The 24604-nt window shown below is 46.1% G+C and overlaps 1 protein-coding gene across 1 annotated transcript in view; it reads right to left on the bottom strand.

Moving 5' to 3' along the window:
* Positions 1–16299: 16299 nt before the first annotated feature.
* The window catches only part of samd14 (sterile alpha motif domain containing 14), a 71991-nt gene continuing 63686 nt past the window's right edge, over positions 16300–24604 (bottom strand). Inside the window, exon 10 of the mRNA XM_056288373.1 lies at positions 16300–16535. Within this exon, the coding sequence (XP_056144348.1) occupies positions 16380–16535 (156 nt within the window). The 3' untranslated portion in view covers positions 16300–16379. The remainder of the gene's footprint in view (positions 16536–24604) is intronic.

The raw sequence follows: 24604 nt of genomic DNA, 5'->3' as shown, positions 1-24604 counted from the left end.
CATCCGCCGCTCCAGCAGCCCATGGGCTTCACCCCTCCACATAGTAACTAAGCCTGGCGGTGGGTGGCGTCCATGTGGTGACTACCATTGGCTCAACGACGCAACAACACCGGACCGCTACCCGGTCCCTCACATCCAAGATTTTGCCGCCCACCTGGCTGGGAAAGTGATCTTTTCCAAGGTGGACTTCGTCCGTGGATACCACCAGGTGCCCGTCCATCCCGCTGATGTCCCCAAAACGGCTGTGACAACTCCGTTCGGACTGTTCGAGTTCCTGCGCATGCCGTTTCGGCTCAAGAACGCCACACAGTCCTTCCAACGCCTCATGGACTCAGTGTTGCGGGACCTGCCTTTCCTCTTTGTGTACCTGGATGACATCCTGGTCGCTAGCACCTCCGTGTCCGAGCACTTGTCCCACCTCAGAGCCCTTTTCGAGAGGCTCAGCCTGCACGGGTTGATAGTTAACCCAGCCAAATGCCAGTTTGGTCTAAGCACCATCGACTTCCTGGGCCACTGGGTCACCAAGGATGTGGCAGCCCCCCTTCCAGCTAAGGTGGAGGCCGTCCCAGACTTTCCACGCCCACACATGGCCCAGTCCCTCCGGGAGTTCATTGGCATGGTGTCCTTCTACCACCGGTTCATCCCCTGGGCTGCCGATCTCCTCCGCCCCCTATATGAGGCTCTGAAGGGCACAGCCTCCAAACATGCCGTGGTCTGGTCTGCAGAGAGGGACAAGGCTTTTAAGGATGTGAAGGCCGCCCTGGCTGATGAAGCGATGCTGGCACACCCTGTGTCTGGAGGGCCTATCGCCATCACGACGGATGCTTCGGACTACGCTGTCGGCGCGGTTTATGAGCAGTGGGTGAGCGGTGCGTGGCAGCCGCTTGCCTTCTTCAGCCGGCAGTTGAACCTGAGAGAGCGCAAATACAGCACCTTTGATCGTGAGCTGCTTGGCCTTTTCCTCGCTGTTAGGCACTTTCATTTCCTACTGGAGGGCCGTCAGTTCACGGCTTTCATCGATCACAAACCGCTGGTGTTCGTGATGGCCAAGGTGGCAGAGCCGTGGTCAGTCCGCCAGCTGCGACAGTTGGCCTACATCTCAAGAGTTTACCACCGACGTGAGGCATGTCGCTGGGACGTCCAACCCGGTCGCCGACTGTCTCTCCCGGGCCATCGCTGGTGCTGCCCATTTGGGACTCGACTACAGCCAGATGGCGGCTGACCAGGCCGCCGACCCAGGAGTGCAGGCATGCAGGACCGCCGTCACAGGGCTGCAGTTGGAGGATGTGGCTTTCGACGACGCCGGCGCCACGCTCCTGTGCGACGTCTCTACGGGTCAGCGCCGACCCGTCGTTCCGACTGCTTGGAGGCGGCGGGTCTTCGACGCAGTCCATGGGCTGTCTCACCCTGGCAGAAAGCCTTCACAGAGGTTGGTGGTGGCAGTTTGTCTGGCATGGACTCAAAAAGGATGCGAGGGACTGGGCTGACACCTGTGTGTAGTGCCAACGCTCCAAAGTGCTCCGGCACGTCAAAGCGCCCCTGATACCTTTCACGGTACCTGGGAGGAGGTTCGACCACGTGAATGTGGACCTGGTAGGCCTCCTACCCCCCTCCCGTGGTTTCACATACCTGCTCACCATGGTCGACAGGACCACGCGATGGCCAGAGGCCGTCCCGCTTTCGTCCACGATGGCGCCTGAGGTTGCCCGAGCGTTCATCGGAACCTGGGTCGCCCGCTTTGGCACCCCATCTGACCTCTCCGTCAGCGCTCTGGGAGGAGATCGCCGCGGGTTTAGGGGTGAGGCTCCATCGCACCACAGCGTATCACCCTCAAGTGAATGGATTGGTCGAGAGGTTCCATCGCTCGATGAAGGCCGCATTGCGGGCTACCCTCAAGGACGACCGTTGGGTCGACAAACTGCCTTGGGTCATGCTTGGGCTCAGGAGGACCTCCAGTCCTCATCCGCCGAACTGGTCTACGGACAGCCACTTCGGGTCCCGGGGGATTTCCTTCCCACCGCCACAGCTCCCTGGTCCGCCAGCTGCCAACGGACTGTGCTGCAGGAGGAAGCCAGGGCTTTTGCACCGGTCCCCACTTCTCAGCATGGCGGCTCTCAGTCCTATGTCCCCACGGAGCTGTGGTCGGCGGAGTATGTTTTCATCTGTCACGACGCGCACCGCGGTCCCCTGCAGCCAGCCTACGACGGCCCATTTCGGGTACGGGACACTGGAGATAAGCACTTTGTGGTGGAGGTTGGCAGCAGGCTGGAGCGAGTTTCTGTGGACCGCCTCAAGCCTGCTCACCTGGACTTAAACCGCCCTGTTGGTCTTGCCCTGCCCCCACGGCGGGGGCGCCCCCTTCCCTTTCCCCGGTCCAGCTGTGAGGACTCTGCTGCTTTGCCTGCGGTTAACCAGCCCCCAGCTCCTGTTAAGCGGAGCCGTTGGGGCAGAGAGATCCGCCCCCCTCGCCACACTGACTTTTCGTATTAAGGCGAATTCTGGGGGGACGTGTGTAGTGGTTATAGGGATACATAATTCCCCTTATTGAGCTAGTAGGAACGTTGGTTTACAACTGCTGTTTTCTCAGTTCGGGTTTGCAGTGACACACTTTCGCTGCGGGAGTTTTTGTTGTTGTTGTAATGGTGGAAGGAATAAATGGTGCACGTTGTGTAGCCGAAAGAGAAAGTTGTCACGAATCCTGCTTGAGCTCCTCTACAGTGTAGTTTTTATCTGTTGTTGCTTTTTGTATTTGTTTATCTTTGTACAGTGTCCTTGAGTGTCCAGAAAGGCGCTTATAAATAAAATGTATTATTATTGTTATTACTACTACTATTAGTATTTAATTAATTACGATTAGAAGAGCTTGTACTCTCATCGTTACCACGAAATGCCAATTCCTGTTTGGCTAGGAAGCAGGTTGCATTAATGAGGTCTTAAATCTCTCGGTTTTCCTTTACCTTAGCATTGTGGATGGAAATATTTAGTCTCCGTTGTTCATCCAAAGCCAAATCTATTCTTGAAGATCCAAAAGTTTTCAAAGCAATTTGGCTTTGACTACGAGTAGTTGATCTTTCATGTTTGCTGAGGCTTCTTGGTAGATTTTTCAAGTCACAAAATCCTGTGTTAGTCCAGACATTATCGCATGTTGAGAACAAAAGACAGGGAAAGCAGAAAAGGCGGTTTCTTGTAGCACAGCCACACAGCCAGTCTTTTCGGGTGTACCACCACTCCGTTTGAAAAGAGCGAGTTATCTTCTGTCCCGTTGTTTTAAGCAAACCTTTTAGCTCCAGCATTGGTCTTCCATCATTTATCACTTAGCTTTTTGATTGAAAGTCCAGTTTTGAGAAACTTTTGAGCTTAGATAGAGAATCTACCATTTTGCAGTCAGAATTTTTTTTCAAAATAAACGAACTGCTGTAGTGAACTTGACTCTGCGTTAAAGAAGAGCAACAGCAGAAGAAAGCATCCTGTAAACCCGTGGGCTCACGCATACGCCCCCTTCAGTGAGGCAGAGGTACTGGCTGCCTCATCTCACGCTTTTTCAGTGCGGTTTTATGTAAGATCAGCAAGACTAAATATGTTATACACATACATGAAATACATTAACTATTTTAAGGAAAGTGAGGACATATAATAAAAGTGTCTACAAACATTACATTGGTGACAAACGGTGAGAAAGCAAAAGGCATGCGCTCAACCCAGTTTGTGAGGGATTGCGCAATCCGAGGTGAGGCTCCACTCCTCGCTGCCTGAAATCGCGTATCTCCCCTCTAATTGAACAGGAAATATGCAAATTCAGCGATTTTGATAATAAAATGATTTAAATTATTGGAATTGTACATAAATTACATGTATAGCACAGATCAGTAGACAAATATTAATATTTATTTTATTTTATCATCATTTGTTTTTTCTTTTCATGATGAAAGGTGACGCTCTGCCTCAACTGCCTCCCCTGACCGCACGTCCCTGTCACGAATGGATCTCATCGCTTTGAATAGTCAACAATCTCCAGAAAAACTATTGTAACGTGCATGGATAAGTAGACACGTTAGCCCTTGGCTAACGGGTTGGACCCTTTAGTCGAGCGGTTAGCGATATCTACGGGTTCGCGTCCCGGCTGCGGCAGTTCCTGTGGTTGCCCCCCGAATTCGCTACATAGGAGTCAGAAGTCGGATACGCGCTTTCCTGAAGGAGGGGAGTAGTGTAACATCCATGGATAAGTAGACGCGTTAGCCCTTGGCTAACGGGTCGGACCCTTTAGTTAAGCGAGATACGGGTTCGCGTCCCGGCTGCAGCAGTTCCTGTGGTTGCCCCCCGAATTCGCAACACTATCTTATTCTTTGACGTTTCTCGTTCATCGTGGCCTCAGAAGGGTAACCCTGTTTTGCTCAGTGTACAGCAAAGATCAATGAGACGAGTGAGTTATTCCTTGTTTCTCTCATTTTCCATTTTGTGTCTCTCGTGCTGTTCAGTTGCTGCCTGGCTCAACATTAAGTCTACGTGCTTTTCTTCTCGTTTGAAATGACTGAGTTGAGACATTGATGTTTTATGTTGATCCCCTGCTGCGTATATTATTTTATTTTGGCAACCCCATTTTTCCAGTTGGCACACCCTCTCATTATAAAAGCATCATTAAATGCTGTTAAACTCGATGGAAATAACCTGCATGCAAAGCAAAACATTTGATCGCATTTTTCTGAGTATTCCAGCCACTGTTTAGCTTCTGGAATTTGATACCAGCTAGCTTGGAATGAGCGTTTATCTGCCGTTTCTGGAAACTTGATAACAGGCTTACAGGGTCCTTTTTTGACAATACGAAGCAACTCTACTCTGTTCTCGGAGAACGGCAGTCCATGTACGCACTCACCCCCGATGCATTCTCTTGGGCTGTTTCCATCGCCTCATCACCGTCGACCTGGTGATCCTCATAGCTAGCATCCGTTGGGGGATTTGTTCCCATCGCCTCATCGCCATTATCCTGGTAGCTAGCATCGCCATGGATCTGGTGGTGGCTAGCGTCGCCATCATCCTCATAGCTAGCATCCAATGGAAGATTTGTTCCCATTGCCTTTGCTCCTTCATTGCCATTGGTACTGCTGCTACCTGTAACATTTTGGTTTGCGATAACGTTACCCACTGGATGGGTTTTTGGTGGAACTTTTGGGGAAAAAAATGACGTATATCCATGGCAGCTACAATGACTTTAAACTACTACTACTACTTTCGGCTGCTCCCGTTAGGGGTCGCCACAGCGGATCATCCGTTTCCATTTCTTCCTGTCTTCTGCGTCTTCCTCTGTCACACCAGCCACCTGCATGTCTTCCCTCACTACATCCATAAACCTCCTCTTTGGCCTTCCTCTTCTCCTCTTCCCTGGCAGCTCCATATTCAGCATCCTTCTCCCAATATAGCCAGCATCTCTCCTCCACACATGTCCAAGCCATCTCAAATCTTGCCTCTCTTGCTTTGTCTCCAAACCGTCCAACCTGAGCGGTCCCTCTAATATCATCGTTCCTAATCCTGTCCTTCTTCGTTACTCCCAGTGAAAATCTTAGCATCTTCAACGCTGCCACCTCCAGCTCCACCTCCTGTCTTTTCGTCAGTGCCACTGTCTCCAAACCATATAACATAGCTGGTCTCACAACCATCTTGTAAACTTTCCCTTTAACTCTTGCTGGTACCCTTCTGTCGCAAATCACTCCTGACACACTTCTCCACCCACTCCACCCTGCCTGCACTCTCTTTTTCACCTCTCTACTGCACTCCCCATTACTTTGGACAGTTGACCCCAAGTATTTAAACTCAAATGCCTTTGTCACCTCCACTCCTTGCATCCTGACCATTCCACTGTCCTCCCTCTCATTCACGCATAGGTATTCCGTCTTGTTCCTACTGACTTTCATTCCTCTTCTCTCCAGTGCATACCTCCACCTCTCCAGGCTCTCCTCAACCTGCACCCTACTCTCGCTACAGATCACAATGTCATCCGTGAACATCATCGTCCATGGAGACTCTTGCCTGATCTTGTCCGTCAACCTGTCCATCACCATTGCAAACAAGAAAGGGCTCAGAGCCGATCCTTGATGTAATCCGACCTCCACCTTGAACCCATCTGTCATTCCAACCGCACACCTCACCATTGTCACAGTTCCCTCATACATATCCTGCACCACTCCTACATACTTCTCTGCAACTCCTGACTTCCTCATACAATACCACACCTCCTCTCTCGGCACTCTGTCATAAGCTTTCTCTAAATCTACAAAGACACAATGCAACTCTTTCTGGCCTTCTCTATACTTCTCAATCAACATTCTCAAAGCAAACATTGCATCTGTGGTGCTCTTTCGTGGCATGAAACCATACTGCTGCTACAATGACTTTAAACCTTGATTGAAAAAAAAACGCGTAGTGAACTGAATTCCAAGCCTTCTGCGTGATACTGATCAGAGATATTGCTGTGCTGCCTGCAAACCCACCAACCTGTACTGATGCATTATGGAACATAAAGTTTTAAAATGTAATGTTAGACTATTAATCCTGTCAGTTGCTTGTTTATGATTTATTCTATTTTTACTTGTATTATTTTATGATGGGCATTTGTTAAAGGGTGTTTAAATTATGATTATTTCCTTAAAATTTTTTTAAAAAAGTTATTTTTTCCATGATTGCTGCCAATCATGGGGGGGCGACTGCCCCCCCTCACCACAATGAGTGCACACCCCTGCAGTAAGATGTGATGCACTATGTGTTCTGACACCTGTTTATCATAGCCAGTAACTTTTTCAGCAATTTGAGCTACAGTAGCTCTTCCATGGGATCAGACCAGACCGGGGGGACTTACGCAATACCAGGCAGGTCGTTTTAATATTTTGGCTGATCGATGTACTTACATTATATAATAATAATAATAATAATAATAATAATAATAAATCAATCTTATATAGCGCTTTTCTAACACTCAAAGTCACTTTACAATAAACGGGGTGAAACAAGACAACAGATAAACATAGCACAAACATACAGGGGTGGATGGGAAGGGGGGCTACGAGAGGGAGAAGCGGCAGCCACACACGACGCTAGAAGTACTCTCCAACATAAACACATACAAAAGGGCAAGAAAAACAAAAATATACTAGCATGCGTGTCGCAGCCACGGGTGTTACGAGTGTTGTGACACCTGCCCTTTCACAGAAACATGACCCCCCCCCACACACACACACACACACTTTTTCCTGAGGTAGTCATTGATAAAATGAAACGGAATTCCCCATACATGAAACCCTATTGCTGAAGTTCGATTGATTGACTGGCCATCCAGCCAATGGCAGCCATTTGACCAACCCACAATGCCAGGTAAGAGTAAACAGTTGAAGTATGGTAGTTATGTGCGTGCGTTCAGAAACGGTGCTTCTGACACTCGCAGATGGCTTTGATAACGGATTACAGAATAACAGTTCAGAAGCATGAAATGCCTATCTAAGTAGTCAGTAATGTAGAATTTTAACTTTGTCATGTTACGTGATGTGTCAGCTAACATTAGTCATTGATCATACCCTCCAGTACCCTCACTGCTTGTCTCCATTATATACAGATGTGGATGACTAAAAATTATCTTAAATTCAACAGCAGTAAAACTGAGCTACTCCTCATTGGGCACTAAATCTACATTCTTAAAAACTAATATTTGCTCAATCCCCATTGCTGGAGTCACCATACTGGTCTCCGCTCAGGCTAAGAGCCTTGGCGTTATCCTAGATAGTACCCTTTCCTTTTCCAGTCTTATAAACAATGTCTCCTGGATTGCCTTTTTCTATCTGCGAGACATCTCCAGACTACGCCCTGCTTTAACACAGCACTCCACAGAAGTCTTAGTCAGTGCTTTGCACACATCACACACTGACTATTGCAATGAATCATGGCAGGTATCGCCAACAACTTAATCCCCAATTTATCCAGAATTCTGCAGCATGGATTATTCAGGAATCTGGAATCAGGAACACTATTTGTCATTTCATTTCATGCATTGCGTGATTACACGTTCAAAGTCCACTGACCATGTCGCTTCCCTGCTGATTCAGTTACACTGGCTTCCTGTGTCACAGCAGATTAATTTTAAAATTTTATTATAAACATTCAAAGCTCTTCATAATCTATCCCCTGCTTATTTCACAGACCTCCTTCAGACTTACACGCCATCTTGCTCCCTGCGGTCTTCACCAGCAGGTCTATTGGCACTACCAGCCATCAACTTCAGCACAATGGTTGCCAGGGCTTTTTCCTATGCTGCACCCAAACTCTGGAACTCCATTCCCTGTCACATCCGCTTACTGGACTCCAGAGCACCCATGCAGACATGGGGGAGAACATGCAAACTCCACTCAAAAAGGACCTGCGATGGTCTGGGGTTCGAACCCAGCACCTTCTTGCAGTGATGGAACAGTGCTAACCACTGGGCCACCGTGCCACCAGTGAGTATGGTATGTGAATGCTGTAATGTACATTTTGAACTCAATATTATTTACATATGGTGGTGAAGAAAATGTAGACATGCATAGCATTAATTTTGATTTGGCATGTTGTGCGGACTGGAACAGGAGCCAAACGTGGGGGTTGTGGTGTTCCTGTCCCACCCCTACATCCCCCAGACTTTTAAAATTGCTGCTCCACCCCTGTAGACTAGGATCCCAGTCACTTCTATTGCTCATATATACATAATGAAAACACAGGTCCCCGCCGGAGTTTCAGTAAAATTAGACCCTTGAGAGTGGGAGACAGGCAATGGAATCACAGCACAAAATATCAATCCATCCATCAATTATCCAAGCCGCTTATCCCAATTAGGGTCACGGGGATGCTGGAACCTATTCCAGCAGTCATTGGACGGCAGGCGGGGCGACACCCTGGACAGGCCACCAGTCCATCACAGGGCCAGCACAAAATATGAAACAAGTAAAATGAACAGTGCAAGAAAACAGATGGGCCTTGATTCATCTTTTAAAAACAACAACAGATTCAGATAATCTGAAATTTGTTTCATAGTTTTGGGGCCACAGCAACAAAACCACAACCTCCTTTCAACTGTGAATTACCAGAGCTCATTCATGCTTTCAGGGCCTGAAGGGTCTCACAATGTTGTAAAGCCGCACTGACATGGGAGAGCAATGCTTTAAATATGATTAAAAGAACTTTAAAACTTTCCCTTGACTTGATGAGAGAAGAAAGGAAAACTGTAAGGAGAATGTAGCAAACGTTAGAAGACAAACAAGATGTGTTTTGTTCCTCAGTCCAGCAACGGCGGCTTGACTGAGACAGGGAAATAAAGCATTGTAGTAGTGCGGGCATGACGACACAAAAGCATAAATAATTTCCACAATGTCTTTAAAAGACAGGGCAGGTTTGGTCTTAGCCATATGTCTTAACTTTGAAAATAAAGCATGACTAGACAAGTAATGGTGGCCTAACAAGTTTTTAGATGATTGATCTGGCAAATAATTATTTACACTGTAGCCAGTTTATGGTGAACAACAAACTCAATCTGGAACCTGATGTCAGTTTTTTTTTCGTTTTATTAAAGACAAAGTTGTTATGAAAAATGAACAAACACCAATGCATAATATTCAATACATGTTAGATAACATGGGACGCTACAAGCAGTGAAAACTTTGGCTTGTGATTGGAGATGCACTGGTTTTAACTCCTACCTGTTGCATAACGCTTGACCTTTGAAGTGAAAAAGGAATGCACTTTTTTTCCAACAGCCAATGTCACAGTGCTACTACGCAAGACTTTGGTTGTTACCGGCCAGCTCCATGCAGTTAGCAATACTGTAATGTACTGTAAGGGAGGTCCCAGTCACTAGCTGTAGAAGGCTGCAGTTAGCATTGGGGGGCTTCCAGCTGTGAATGGGAGTAAGCATAGTTGCTGTTCCCTTTTGGCTGAATAGACGAGTCTTGTGTCTCAGACATCCTTTAATTTATGTTAAGTTTCTTTTATTAATCCCCTTGCGGAAATTCATTTACTGCAAATTAACCTATCCTTGCTGTGATCTGTGTTGCATGGAGCAGTGGGCTACCGCCTTCATGCTGCGCACAGGGACCAACTCCAGTTCTTTTCCCATTGCCTTGGTCAGGGGCACAGACAGGAGTATAAACCCTAACATGCATGTTTCTTTTGATGGTGGGGGAAACCGGAGCACCCGGAGAAAAGGCACCATGGACACACAAAGAGCATGCAAACTCCACACAGAGAATGACCTCCTACAAGGTACGACAACCCTGGACCTTCTTGTTGTGAGGTGACAGCGCTAACCACTGGGTCACCGTGCTGCCAAGTGTTTAATCTTGAAACAAAGAAATAAATGTTAAACTTTGTATTGGATACATTGGTAGTAATTTTTGCCAAGGGACTCCATTGGTCTAGGCCCAGTCCTGGGTCTAAGTGTGTAAATTTAAATATTTTCTTTTGGTTGGTAATTGAGAGTTTCCAAAAGGAGGCATATCAAAACACAGTAAGGGAAGGATAGAAAAATGCAAAGAAGAAACACTGCCGAAAGAGTGGAAGAAAGAGAGAAAAAATGACAGAACGAAGAGAAAAGACATTTCTTAAAAGCATGTCCATGGCAAGGAGTAATACCTGAACAGAGCTTTTCCTGCGTTGAGTCACTTGAAACTGAGCTTGTCAAAGTTTTCCAGTGTGGGGCAACCTTTATTGCTTCCTTGGTCATAGTAATTTATTTTCAACAGAAACATTTCCTTACCTCTCAACTCATTTTGCTTGGTAATTTTATTTCCCCCAATGCAGTAGTGCTGCAGTAGTGCTGTATCTGATGAAAGCTGTTCAGCATTTCGTAGGGAAACTGAAGCCCTGATGTGTACAGTGTCCACAGAGCTTTTCTGTTGCTTTGAATTTTATACGCCATAAAACCAAAGTGACATAGTTGTTGACCTCTTCCTTGGTAATCTAGCTGTGGATGTCAAGTCCACGTAATGTCTTATCCCAAACTCTGCCTTTCAAACTCTTGCAAAATGACATTGAGTATTTGCACATACTGCGATTAGGTAAACATAATGTTATCAACAAGCCGGATGTGTTTAGTCAAGCATGCTGTTAAAACAAACATACCCTCCTATGCTCATAAACACACCTACCCCTCTATACACACCCACACCAGAAAAATCTGTCATACACAAACTGTCCAATTTTTTTGCTATACACACACTTAAACATATGTGCACAAACACGGTATGACTATATTCCCTATAGATAGGGAACCATAGGCAGACAGGCTGACAGACAGATAGATGGAGCTATATAAAAATGCAACTTGATTGATTGATTGATTGATAGTTGAGTGTTGATGGGTAAATTACTGCTAAATCATATTACAGAAATTGTGGCAGATAGGGCCCGTGCTCTGTAGGTCACTATGGTATCAAATGGTGGTACCTTGGTCTATATGTATTTCTATGGAGGTCCTTAGGAATCCCTGGTACAAACAACTTATGGTTGAAAGGCAGCTACACCCTTCCCTGACACGCACACACACACACACACATACACACACACACACACACACACACACACACACCAAAAAAAAAAAAACTATGACATACAGAGGAAATATGTGGGATTCTACAACCTCCGCATCTTGCGCAAGGTTTGTGCAAGATTGGGGTCTTTGGAGGACAGTAAACAACCGTACTTGCCAAATTTTGAATGAAAAGGGGAGAAAAAATGTAAGACAACGTGAATTATCTCAGTTGTTAACTGTAAAAAAGCCTTTCTAGCAAGGGGGAACCATTAATGGAACTCAGTTTATGGATACTGTGTACAGAAATATTTCAGATGGGTAGGCCTATGTCAGACTCAGAGCCAAAATGGGTAAAGGGTTAATTTCACTGATGCTTTTGTGTAGGGGGATCAATACTGATGAGTAATGTAGTGGATTGAAGTGATAAAATCCTCATGGTGTATCCTATTGGTGGACAAATAGGTGGTGTCCTGCTCACGAAGCCTTTCCCCTGGTGCCTACATGTACCAGAATGCCTTGCTGCACATTAGCTTCTGTATCATCCATAAATTCCTCCGCATTGGTATTGTTTGGGCGGCACAGTGGCGCAGTGGTTAGCGTGGTCAACTCACAGCAAGAAGCTCCTGGGTTTTTGAGCCCTGGGGTAGTCCAACCTTGGGATCGTCCTCTGTGTGGAGTTTGCATTTCCCCCCTGTGTCTCTGTGGGTTTCCTCCCACAGTCCAAAGACATCTAGGTCAGGTGAATCGGTCGTACTAAATTGCCCCTAGGTATGTGTGTGTGTGTGTGTGTGTGTGTGTGTGTGTGTGTGTGTGTGTGTGTGTGTGTGTGTGTGTGTGTGTGTGTGTGATGGCCTGTCCAGGGTCTCTCCCTGCCTGCTGCCCAATGACTGTTGGGATAGGCTTCAGTGACCCTGAGAGCAGGATAAGCGGTTTGGATAATGGATGGATGGATGGTATTGTTGGACGTCTTTTCCACCATCGTAAATGTGGCTAAAAGTAGCTAGAACAAGGATGTGTTTTTTGAACAGCGTCTTTAGAGTAGATTAGAGTATCAGAAACCCTGCTAGGCTGTGTGTAGTTTTTTTTTTTTAAATCTTTCCCCCACTTTCTCCGCAATTGTACCCGGCAAATTACCCCACTCTTCCAAGCTGTCCTGGTCGCTGCTCCACCCCCTTTGCTGATCCAATGAGAGCTGCAGACTACCACATGTCTCCTCTGAGACATGTGGAGTCATCAGCCGCTTCTTTTCACCTGACAGTGAGGAGTTTCACCAGGGGGGAGACATAGCGCATGGGAGGATCATGCTATTCCCCCCAGTTCCCACCTCCCCCCTGAAAAGGCGCCCCGACTGACCAGAGGAGGCGCTAGTGCAGTGACCAGGACACACCCACATCCGGCTTCCCACCCACAGACAAGGCCAGATGTACGTATCTGTAGGGACGCCTGACCAAACCAGAGGTAACACGGTGATTTGAACCAGCGATCCCTGTGTTGGTAGGCAATGAAATAGACTGCTACACTACCCAGATGCCCCTAGACTGTGTGTGGTTTTTAAGACCGCCAACTGACGTCACGATACATCACTTGGTTATCAGAAAAAAACTGGCCAGAAAATCGGTGAATATTCCCTTTAAAGCAATGTTTAATTTTGATGAAACATTTTCATCTGTTAGTAGGCCTACACAATCCCTCCATAGAAATCCATGAAAAAATATACCCTGCAGGGACCCATTGTCACTCATTCATTATCAGCTGCGAAGGGCCAGATCTGGTAGTACTTCCTAATTAAATATCAGACTCGGGTAGGGATCAGTTCTTGCTTTTAACAAGTGAAATTTTGGATATCAATATAGAATATGCATCCTCTTACTTTTTTTACAGCCAATATTTGCACAAACTTGCACATATTGGGACCTTTCCCCCCAACCGCAATATCACATCATCGGTAGTGTTGCAAGGATGTTATCTTCAAATATGTTTACTGATAACAAGTAGGGTAAAGCTTGCCTCTTTTATCCTAACAATATTTGCTTAAACCTGTAAATATTGGCCGCAAACTTTGACACCTGCCACTGCATGTGCATTCAAGTTCTAGTATTGGGGTCACGTTTCTAAAAAAAAAAAAAGCTTGATCACTGTAAGACAGTGCTTTAAGCTCCATACCTGAACATTGTTAAACCACCTGGACATTACTTACAGTCCACTTTCATGCTGGCCTTCTCTTTATTTATTCAAACTGTTGGCTTTTTTTTTTTGACAGCAGAACTAGTAATGTGAAATTACATTTCCAATTCAGCTCGCCATGCACAGATAACAGTGATAAACAACATTCAGAGTTGTTCCCAAAGGCAATTTTCCCAAAGTCCTATTACAAAGCAAACATGAATGTGTAAGGAATCGCTCTGTAAAAGCTATTGACAGTACATATTGACAGTACCTTGCCCAGGATTTGTTTCTGGATATTAAACTGTTAGGCATCCAGACCATATATATTTCAGGCATGCAGCTGACAAAAGTGTCTTTCACAATGACACATTAGCTGTCAAAAGAATCAGTGGTGTGACCTGAGGGCCACAGGTGTGGTCTCTCTCTCTAGCCACAGGATAACTTGTTGTATATAGACCTTTTCATTTGGAGAAGACTATTGATCAGATTCTGGGCCAGTGAGGACAAAGATACACTCAGCAGTCAGTGTTGTAGAAAATATATGAGCCTTGAAGCTACAAAAAGTAATCCTTAAAGCCAACTTGGTTCGCAACGATTCATTGGGAAAGCTGAGCTGTTTATTTGTACCAGTAATCTTAACACTGCAAGCTGGGTTTGAACCTGCAGAGGAAGAGCCGAATAGATTTAAAGTCCAATGTTTCAAGATGCCTCAGCATTAGCAATGTTTTTTTTCTTTAGGGTCCCTAAATATTGCCGTTATTAAATCCACTATTCTTGCCTTGATACTCCAGGATCTGATCTGTGAACACATTATAACAAACATTGCCTGGTGTTTAGTGATCACCAGACAACAAACCCAGCAAAATTTTTCTATAAAAGCAGATGAAAGCAAACAATCACAGCTTTGATACGAGCGGTTTGATTTTTTTACGCTGTTTCCCAGTCTTGTTTTGTCATGTGGGGATGTCCGAGTTGGTATTTATCAAGCATTTTAAGAATTGGTTCTGTGACTGTCCGAGTTATTCAATATGAATATAATCAACTACACCAACAACAGCCTCACAACAGCTTTCACTAAAGTCATTGTGATGTTCATTCTCTGTGCATGCTAAAACCAAAACCCATTCATTGTCTGTACCGGCTTAATCCAATTCAGAGTCACATCACACTGGACCCTGTCCCAGCAGACATCAGCCAACGGACAGGGAGACACTCTTGACATGTCATCAGTTCATCATAGGGCCCACATACAGTTATTCACATAATGTTTGGACCTAGGTTGGACCCTTTAGTTGACTGGTTAGCGCAGTTGCCTGTGGTGCGGGCAACCCGGGTTCGCGTTCCAGCTGCGGTGGTTCCCAGCTGCCCACTGAACTCGCTACAATATTGGCAGCGTGGTGGTGCAGTGGTTTGTGTGGTCGCCTCACAACAAGAAGGTCCTGAGTTCGAGCCCCGGGGTAGTCCAACCTTGGAGGTCGTCCCGGGTCATCCTCTGTGTGGAGTTTGCATGTTCTCCCAGTGTCTGTGTGGGTTTCCTCTGGTGCTCTGGTTTCCTCCCACAGTCCAAAGACATGTAGGTCAGGTGAATTGGCCGTACTAAATTGTCTCTAGGTGTGTGTGTGTGTGTGTGTGTGTGTGTGTGTGCCCTGTCATGGACTGGCGGCCTGTCCAAGGTGTCTGTCTTCTGTGACTGCTGGGATAGGCTCCAGCATTCCCGTGACCCTGAGAGCAGGATAAGCGGTTTGGATAATGGATCGATATTTGGACCTTTTGGACTGTGAGAGGAAACTCACACAATCACAAGGGGAACATGCAAACTACACAGAGAGACCGGGACCCTGGACCCTCGTGCTGTGAGGCAACAGTTCTTAGTACTAATCCACTATGCTGAGATATTTCCGCTGCTTATTCACTGAAGCACTGAACCTGCAGTAAAAGCAATTTCTATCCTGATGCACCAGAGGAAGCAAGATAAAGCAACGACTCTGTCCGCGATTCAGGGACACTGAACCTGCAGTAAAAGCAATTTCTATCCTGATGCACCAGAGGAAGCAAGATAAAGCAACGACTCTGTCAGCGATTCAGGGACACATCATCGTACAGCTGTAGGACAGAAATAATATATCTTCTCCCTTACAGTCATGATTCGATTAACACTAAAACGCCCATTCAAAACCTCATTCAGCATGTACAGCAATTGTCTGTGTAAAGCTCTGAGCTCCTTACCAACACCAGAAACTGTCTAGTGAAGACAGGGAACTGTGTAATCAAGTCTTTTTAACTTGGACCTTTTCTTCAGATGACAAGAAATTTTCTTTTTCCTCTTTCTAGCCTTTGTAAAACTACCATGGGTAAAAACTCATCTCTCTTGTTCTGTTTCATTAATATGTACTTTTATTCAACATTTTTTTCAGCACTGCCTCTTCGTCTATGTAATTCGGCACATATGTTTCAACCCTCTGCAGCCATGCAAAGATTATTTTTTCCTCTTCGTCCATATTGCAACATGGTGCATCTGTCACTCTAAGCAGTTGTGATACTGTAAGATTTTTTTGGTTTTAACCCCCCCCTCCTAAAACCCACCCATATCCCCTTTTTCCATCTATCCAGCGTCTTTATAGCTTGAGTTTTGTCCTTGTTTTGTTCAGTGTACTTTGCCTCCCTCTAGTGGTGACTCCTAGTTCCTACGCTGTTCCTGGTCTTTCCTGCGCTGTTTCTCTTTTTGCTTCTCCAGTTTATCCAGGGCCTTGCGTTCCTTCTCTGCCGCCGCATGGATATCCTTAATTCGACGCTTCAGGGCGCCGCGGTCTGAGGAGTTGACCACCCCGAGTCCCTGAAGAAGAGGGAGGAAGAGGATGAGAGGAGAGGAGGTGGAAATGGAGAGCAAGCGAACTGAGGACGTGTAAATCAAAATGGTCAACTCAACTGAAAAAATAACAGTAATGGTAGTAATAGTGGATGATAATACATAGATTATGATTGATTGATTGATTGATTGATTGATTGATTGATTGATTGATTGATTGATTGATTGATTGATTGATTGGGACTTTATTTACACATATGAAAAAAATAAAAAAGGACACATAATTAGTCCAAAGGAGTTGAATCAAGTGCAACTGGACTTGGTATATATCCGTGATATATCAATACAGATGCAGGAATAAAACTTTTAATACATAGCAGTACAAGCCTGTTTCGTGCATCGTGCCCTCATTAGCTGCTAATGTCTTAGCAGCTGATGAGACATTAGCAGCTGATGAGTGTGCGACGCACAAATCAGGCTTGTACTGCTATGTATTAAAAGTTTTTTTTCCTGCATCTGTATCGAGATATATATATATATATATATATATATATATATATATATATATATATATATATATATATATATATATATATATATATATATATATATATATATATACGCACACACACACATACATACATACAAGCAATATTCATAATAGGCCTTTAGACTTATATGACAAAGGAAAATATTGGTTGGACCCAGCTTATATAGGCAGACCATATGGAAAATATTGGTTGGTTAGGAGAAGTGATTTCATGGCTTTTTTAAACTGCTGTGAAGACAAATTCAAATAATATAAAGGCAGAGAATTCCATACTTTGGACCTTGGGTAGAATACTGTAGCGAACTCGGGGGACAACGCAACCACAGGAACTGCCGCGGCCGAGAAACGAACCTGCCTCGCCCGGACCGCAGGAGACATCGCTAACCGCTAGACTAAAGGGTCAGACCTGCCAGCCAGCGGCCAGCGTGTCTTCTTATCCTTGCACGTCACACTACCCTCCTTCGGGAAGTGCGTCCCCGCGCTTAAGCATATTGAAGTAATACTTGGGGTAGTATTGGTCGAGGATCAATGACCACACCGGGTTATAGAACTCAGGTTTAATCGTGGCTCAGTAGGCAGACGTAATAACCATAATAACAGTCCGGGTAGTACATAAAACCTAGTGTAGTTCCAGTGGATACACATGGCGTTATATCACTACACATATCAGCTCCTTCACGCCTCAGGGCGCATACGCTTCCGATGGCTTTACGGTGGCGCTATCCCACTTCTGACACTAATGTAGCGAACTCAAGGGAGCAGTCCGAGAACCGCCACAGCCGGGACACGAACCTGTGTCTCCTGCACCGTGGGCAACAACGTTAACCAGTCGACTAAAGTCTCTGACCCGTTAGCCAAGGGCTAACGTGTTTACTTATTCGTGTACGTTGGTCAGCGAAGTGGTGACGGTGACCGGTGACGTAATGGCGGCGGCCGGCGGCGACATGGCGGCTGTTGATAGTGGAAGGGCGGCAGCCGGCACCGGCGATGAGACGGCGGTGGAGACGGCGGCGGCTGGCGATGACATGGTGGCGGCTGGCGGCGGCATGGTGGCTGTTGATAGTGGATGGGTGGCGGCCGGCGCCGGCAATGAGACGGCGGTGGAGACAACGGCGGCCGGCGATGACATGGCGTCGGCCGGCGGCGGAATGACGGCTGTTGGTAGTGGGTGGGTGGTGGCCGGCGGTGACATGATCGGCGTTCAAATCAGAGTAGGCCGCGATTTCTCGGCGGCAGTTGCCGCCTCCGAATCGCTGAACCGGCCGGCCGTGTCGGGTCCTGAAGGACGGGGGGCGCTGGCTCCGTCGGCCCTTCCTCCGCGGGACATCTTCTTCCGAGCGGCGATGCTCTCTCCCCGGGAAAGCTCTTTTTCCAGACACTCGATGAAGTCCTCAATCTCCCGGAGCTTTACAACGAAGCTTCTTCTTGACGTTGCCATCTTCGATTTGTGGGTATTGGCTGCAATCCCACTTCTGACACCAGTGTGGCGAACGTAGAAGCAACGACAAAGGTAACTTTGCAGCCCCTTTATTGAACTCACACAGAAACAAGAACTGCCGCGGCCGGAAAGCGAACCTGTATCGCCCGCACCGCAGGAGAAATCGCTAACCGCTAGACTAAAGGGTCAGACCCGCCAGCCAGCGGCCAGCGTGTCTTCTTATCCATGCACGTTACAATACTATACTAAACTGAGATTGGGAAGTACGGGACTGGTGGGGGGGGGGGGGTCTAAGGAGAGAAGAACTATGTGTGGAGTAAGTATGAAATTGATAATTGTATGCAAATGTGTCATGGAAAAAATGGAGGAGGGTTCTTTTTAAGGAACTATGAATAAATAAGCCAATCTGGGGATGGTTCACTTGATAAACACTGAAGACACCAGTAAGTGATAAATTTCATTTCATTATTATTTATTCTGCTCATGGTAATGCACAGATCCAGAAAGAAACAAGCCATTTATGATCAAACACAACTCAATTTACACATTCCATGTTTGAAAAGGGGGCAGGGAGAAGACAATCTTAATTAATTAAATTGACAATGTTGAGCACTGTAGGTCCCAGTAAAGGCCAGGGGTCTTTAAAAAGTTTGCTGGTAAAACGCTAACATGTTGGTCCAAAATCTCCCATAGGTGTTCAACTGGGTTGAGATCTGATGACTGTGAAGGCCATAGCATATGATTTATATCATTTTCATCCTCATCAAACCATTCAGTGACCCGTCATGCCCTGTGAATGGGGGCATTGTCATCCTGGAAGAGACCACTCCCATCAGGATATAAATGTTTCATCATAGGATAAAGGTGATCACTCAGCATAACTTTGTATTGATTTGCAGTGACCCCTCCCTCTAAGGGGCCAAGCGGACCCAAACTATGCCCAGAAAATGGCCCCACAGCATAAAAGAGCTCACGGACTCCCTCACTGTAGGGTTCAAACATTCAGGTTTTTCCGTTAATTTGTCACCCATCTGCAACCCAACCACTGAGGATGCACAAGCCAGTGCATTCTTAGTGTCGGTCCCAAGCCCGGATAAATGGGGAGGGTTGCATCAGGAAGGGCATCCGACATAAAACCTTTGCCAAATCAAATATGCGGATCATAAATCAGGTTTCCATACCAGATTGGTCGAGGCCTGGGTTACCAACGACCTCCACCAGTACTGTTGGCCAGCAGGATGCCAGTGGAAACTATGCTACTGTTGGGCGGCAGAGAAAGAGAGGGGGAAGGCATGTCCAGAGGAAGCAGGAGAGGAGGAAGGGTAGCAGCGTGGAGGTGAGAGTCAGAACTTTGAATGTTGGCACTGTGACTGGTAAAGGGAGAGAGCTGGCTTATATAATGTAAAGAAAGAAGGTAGATATACTGTGTCTGCAAGAGACCAGGTGGAAGAGGAGTAAGGCCAGGAGCATCGGAGGTGAGTTCAAACTCTTCTACCATGGTGTGGATAGGGAGAGAAATGGAGTAGGGGTAATTCTGAAGGAAGAGTATGTTAAGAGTGTGTTGAAGGTGAAGAGAGTGTCACACAGAGTGATGATGTTAAAGAGAAAGAAGAATTTTGGAGTGAGTTAGATGAAGTGATGGAGTGTGCACTCAAGGAGGAGAGAGTGGTGATCGGAAGGGACTTCAATGGGCATGTTGGTGAAGGAAACAGAGGTGATAAGAAGGTGATGGGTATTTATGGTGTCCAGGAGAGGAAAATGGAAGGACAGATTGTGGTGGATTTTGCAAAAAGGATGGAAATAGCTGTGGTGACCACATATTTCAAGAAGAGGGAGGAACACAGGATCACGTTTAAGAGTAGAGGAAGGTGCACACAGGTGTGTAGCTGCCCTCGATATTTTTAATAAAGACAAAACTCGGAGAGTCTCAACGGGTGCATTTATTGCTTCAAACACCACACAGGTACATTCTTGTCGAGCACCATGAAAACTATAAAGAATAGAATGACAGCCATAGCGCAGTTAGGCTAACTACTTCATAGCTTCACAAAATAATATACATTTAGAGGAATGTACCATAAAAGAAAACACATGAGCAATAGTAGGCTATACTTAACGTAAAACATGACGTACCTCGTTCCGCTTATCAAGGGCTACGAAAATCTTAGAACGCCATCTTGAGACACGTCTTGGAACAGCTAGAAACTTGCCAGAAACTCTGCAACCTGCTCTTCATCTCTAACAGTCTTCTGGTCTCAAACGTTTTAAACTGCTTATCAGTGTTTCGAATCAATTGTTGTTCAGTAATCATAAACATTTAGGCTAATTCTCGAGTTATGCAGTGGACACTACGATCCTTTTCATATTGTGATCTCACATGCACATGCCTTCACCTGCTTTATCTTGAGCCAACGTGAACTTCCGCTAGTGGGACGGCAAGGAAAACATTCTTCAAAATAAAAGTCCCCATACATCGGTAAAGCTATCTCAAATTAAAAGGAGGTAAAAAATGACATTAGGGTTGTGGTCACACTTCCACCAATCATGTTATGATGAGTGGAAATACAGCTGAATCATATTAAACGAACATACATTATTCCATATAGGCTAACCATTTTAAGTTTCACGACTATAGTATACTAGATTACTAAAGAATAAGCATGTCTGAGTTGCTGAGGTGTCACTCCGCTAATCACTCACTCTCTAGGAGAAGAACCAATTTCTGAACGGACTTTTTTATGATTGAAGGTTTAGATGGATGATTTTGTTTTCCTTGGATGATCTTGTTTTCCTACTAACACCTTTACACGGTGTACTAAACCACCACTCTCTTCCGTGGTTTCAACCACGCATCCTAGATGCCACTGGTTTCTAGGAAGGGTGTCTTCCTTAATGATGACTAAGTCATTCACTTTAAGGTTGCGTCGGGCGGTCTGCCACTTCTGCCGTGTGGAGATGTGTAAGAGATATTCCCTTTTCCAACGGCTCCAGAACTGTTCAATCAGATATTGGACTCGTCGCCACCTTTTTGTTGCATACACATCTTCCTTTACAAATTTCCCAGGAGGTGGAAGGGCAACTTTGGACTTCATCAAGATGAGATGGTTTGGTGTTAAAGGCTCCAATGACATTGGATCATTTACTCCATCTACAGTTAACGGGTGGCTGTTCACAATAGCCATAGCTTCATAGAACAGAGTTCAGACTCATCGAGTCTGCCTGGGTACTGAGAGAGTGTGGCATTCAGCACATTTCGAACAGTCCGAATCTGGTGCGCCCAGACACCACCGGCGTGGCTTGCTGAGGATGCATTGAAAACAAACTCACATTGCTTCTCTGCTGGGAAAATCTCTAGTGTCTTCGCGTCACACTGCTTCAGTGCTTCTCTGAGCTCATTCCTAGCTCCCTCAAAATTGGTGCCTTGATCGCAACGGAGTTGGCGGACGGCTCCTCTGGGACTGATAAAACATCTTAAGGCACTGATGAATGCATCTGTTGATAGGTCCTCAATCATTTATACGTGTATTGCTCGAGAAGAGAGGCAGGTGAATATCACCTCCTTGCGGGATTTCTTGGTGAGAAATGGGCCGAAACAGTCCATGCCACAGTACATGAAAGGAGCTGAGACTTCGACGTGCTCTTTAGGGAGCTCAGCCATTCATTGCTCTTCCACCTGCTGTCGCAGTTTCCTGCATCTCACGCAATTGTGTATCGACTTGGCAACTGATTTGCTCCCGCCAATGATCCAAAACCCATTCGCTCTGAGTTCCGTTAGAGTTTGACTTCGGCCCTGATGTTAAGTCTTGACATGGTAGTGAGTTAAGATCAGCTTGGTGATGTGACTTTCTTTAGGGAGAATGATAGGGTGTTTAAATTCAAAACTGAGAGATGACTGCTCCAGTCTTCCACCGACACGAAGAATACCTCCGTCCAAAATAGGATCGAGGGGAAATAGAGAACTTGAGCTTGGAAGACTGTCTCCTCCTTGAAGTGTCTTCATCTCTTGAGAGAAGTCTTCTTGTTGCACAAGCTTTATTACCACCTCAGCAGCTCTCTCGCGTTCTTCAACAGTCACAAGTTCGCTGCGATGTTCTTGCTGAATACACCTGAATAGCTTTGACTTCAGGATCGCCAACAAGCAGCTCATTTGAGAGGTGAGACTTTGGGTATATTTCTTGCTCCCACAGGAACTTAGGTCCTGATAGCCAGTTTGTTGCAGAGATGTCTGATGCAGGGAGACAACTGGAGGCGTGGTCGGCTGGGTTTTCTGCTGTGTCGATGTAGTACCACTGGTTGGGATCTGTATTTGCTCTTATCAGTCGCACACGATTTGCAACAAAGACATGAAATCTTCGTGCTTCATTGTTGATATACGCCAGGACAACCTGAGAGTCTGTCCAGAAGAACTCTTCGTCAATCTGCATTTCAAGTTCATTTTTCAGCATGACACTTAATCTTGTGGAAACCACGGCTGCTGAAAGTTTCAGTCTTGGAATGCTTGTGAGCTTTGTCAGTGCAACTCTTGCTTTGGCCATCACAAGACAGCAGTGGACTTCACCCCATTTTTGAATCTGAGATAAGAACATGTCTCATATCCCACATTACTAGCATCCGAGAAGTGATGCAGTTCCATGTTGACAGTTTTGCTGAAGTCTTGTGGGCAGCAGCATCTCGGTATTGAGACTTCCTTCAGCTTCTGGAGACCATTCTTCCATGTGGGTCATCCCATCCGTTACGTCTACGGCACAGCTCCTAAAGGATGCACTTTCCGCTTAGGGTGAATGGGGAGACAAACCCCAGTGGATCGTACAAGGAAGTGATGACTGACAAGATACCACGGCGTGTTGAGGGCCTATCCGGTAAGTCGACATTGAAGCTGAAGGGGTCATGTTCTAGTGACCACTGGATACCGAGTGCACGTTCTGCTGGTGTAGCATTCAGGCAAAGATTGAGTGGTTCGGTTGTTACTGCTCTTTCTCATGGGTCCACAGAGTTCAGGACTTCTCTTTCATTCGAGTTAAATTTATGAAGGCATAGACCTCCTCTTTTGCACAACTCTTGTGCCTCAACGACCAGCTTCTTGGCCTATTCTATTGAGAGGACGCTGGTTAGACCATAATCCACGTAGAAGTTGTTCTCAATAAAGGCTGATGCTGTCGGATAGTTCTCTTTGTGTTGTTGAACTAGGTACTTCAGGCCAACATTGGTACATCCGGGGGACAAAGCAGCGCCAAAAAGGTGGACAGCCATCTGATACTCTTGTGGTTCTCCTTCCAAATCTCCGGTCTCCCACCAAAGGAACCTTGGGTAGTTCCGTAATTCAGAAGAGACAGAGAATTGGTGGAAGATCTTCTCAATGTCGCAGATCACAGCTACCGCTTCTTTTCTGAAGCAACAGACCACTCCCAACAGGGAGTTGATCAGGTCAGGGCCTGTCAGCAGCATGTCATCTAAAGAGATACCATGGAAATTCGCTGAACAATCAAACACGACCTTTATCCTTTCTGGCTTCTTGTAGTGGTACACCTCATGGTGGGGTATGTACCACACAGTCTGCCCTTCAGGTGTTCTAGGGGCTGGCTCTGCGTCAGCTTCGATCATCATGTCCTCCTTGAAGGCGGTGTACTGGTCACGATACTGTTTGTTGGCCTTCAACCTTTTCTTTAAGTATTGCAGCATTGCAGTATTGTAGCCAGCCTTTTGTTGTTTGGTAGTGAAGGTGGACTGTTGCTCTTGAAAGGGAGAGGCATTTCATAGTGTCCGTCTTCCCTCTGACTGATGTTGTCACTAAGAAGCTGTACAAAGTGGACATCATCTTGGGATACATACTTGTCCTTGTCTTTGTATCTCCTTTCATTGAAGTCTGATTCCAAGACCTTCAGTATATCCGTGGTAGATGGAGCTGGTATTTCCCTCACGGCAACGCGATGCACAAAACTCTGGTTTCCCTGTCAATCCAAATGTGGGTTGGATGAGCCGACTATACGCCATCCAAGTTCAGCTCTTTGCGCGAAGGGCTCGTTATCACTTCCTCTGATGACCTCAAGGGGGGGCTAATGCTAATGGACAGTCATTTCCGATTAACAATCCCACTTCACAGCCTTGTAG

This window comes from Lampris incognitus, chromosome 10 (assembly GCF_029633865.1).
Source record: "Lampris incognitus isolate fLamInc1 chromosome 10, fLamInc1.hap2, whole genome shotgun sequence".
NCBI classification, from domain to species: Eukaryota; Metazoa; Chordata; class Actinopteri; order Lampriformes; family Lampridae; genus Lampris; species Lampris incognitus.
This window is presented reverse-complemented; position numbering and strand designations above follow the sequence as displayed.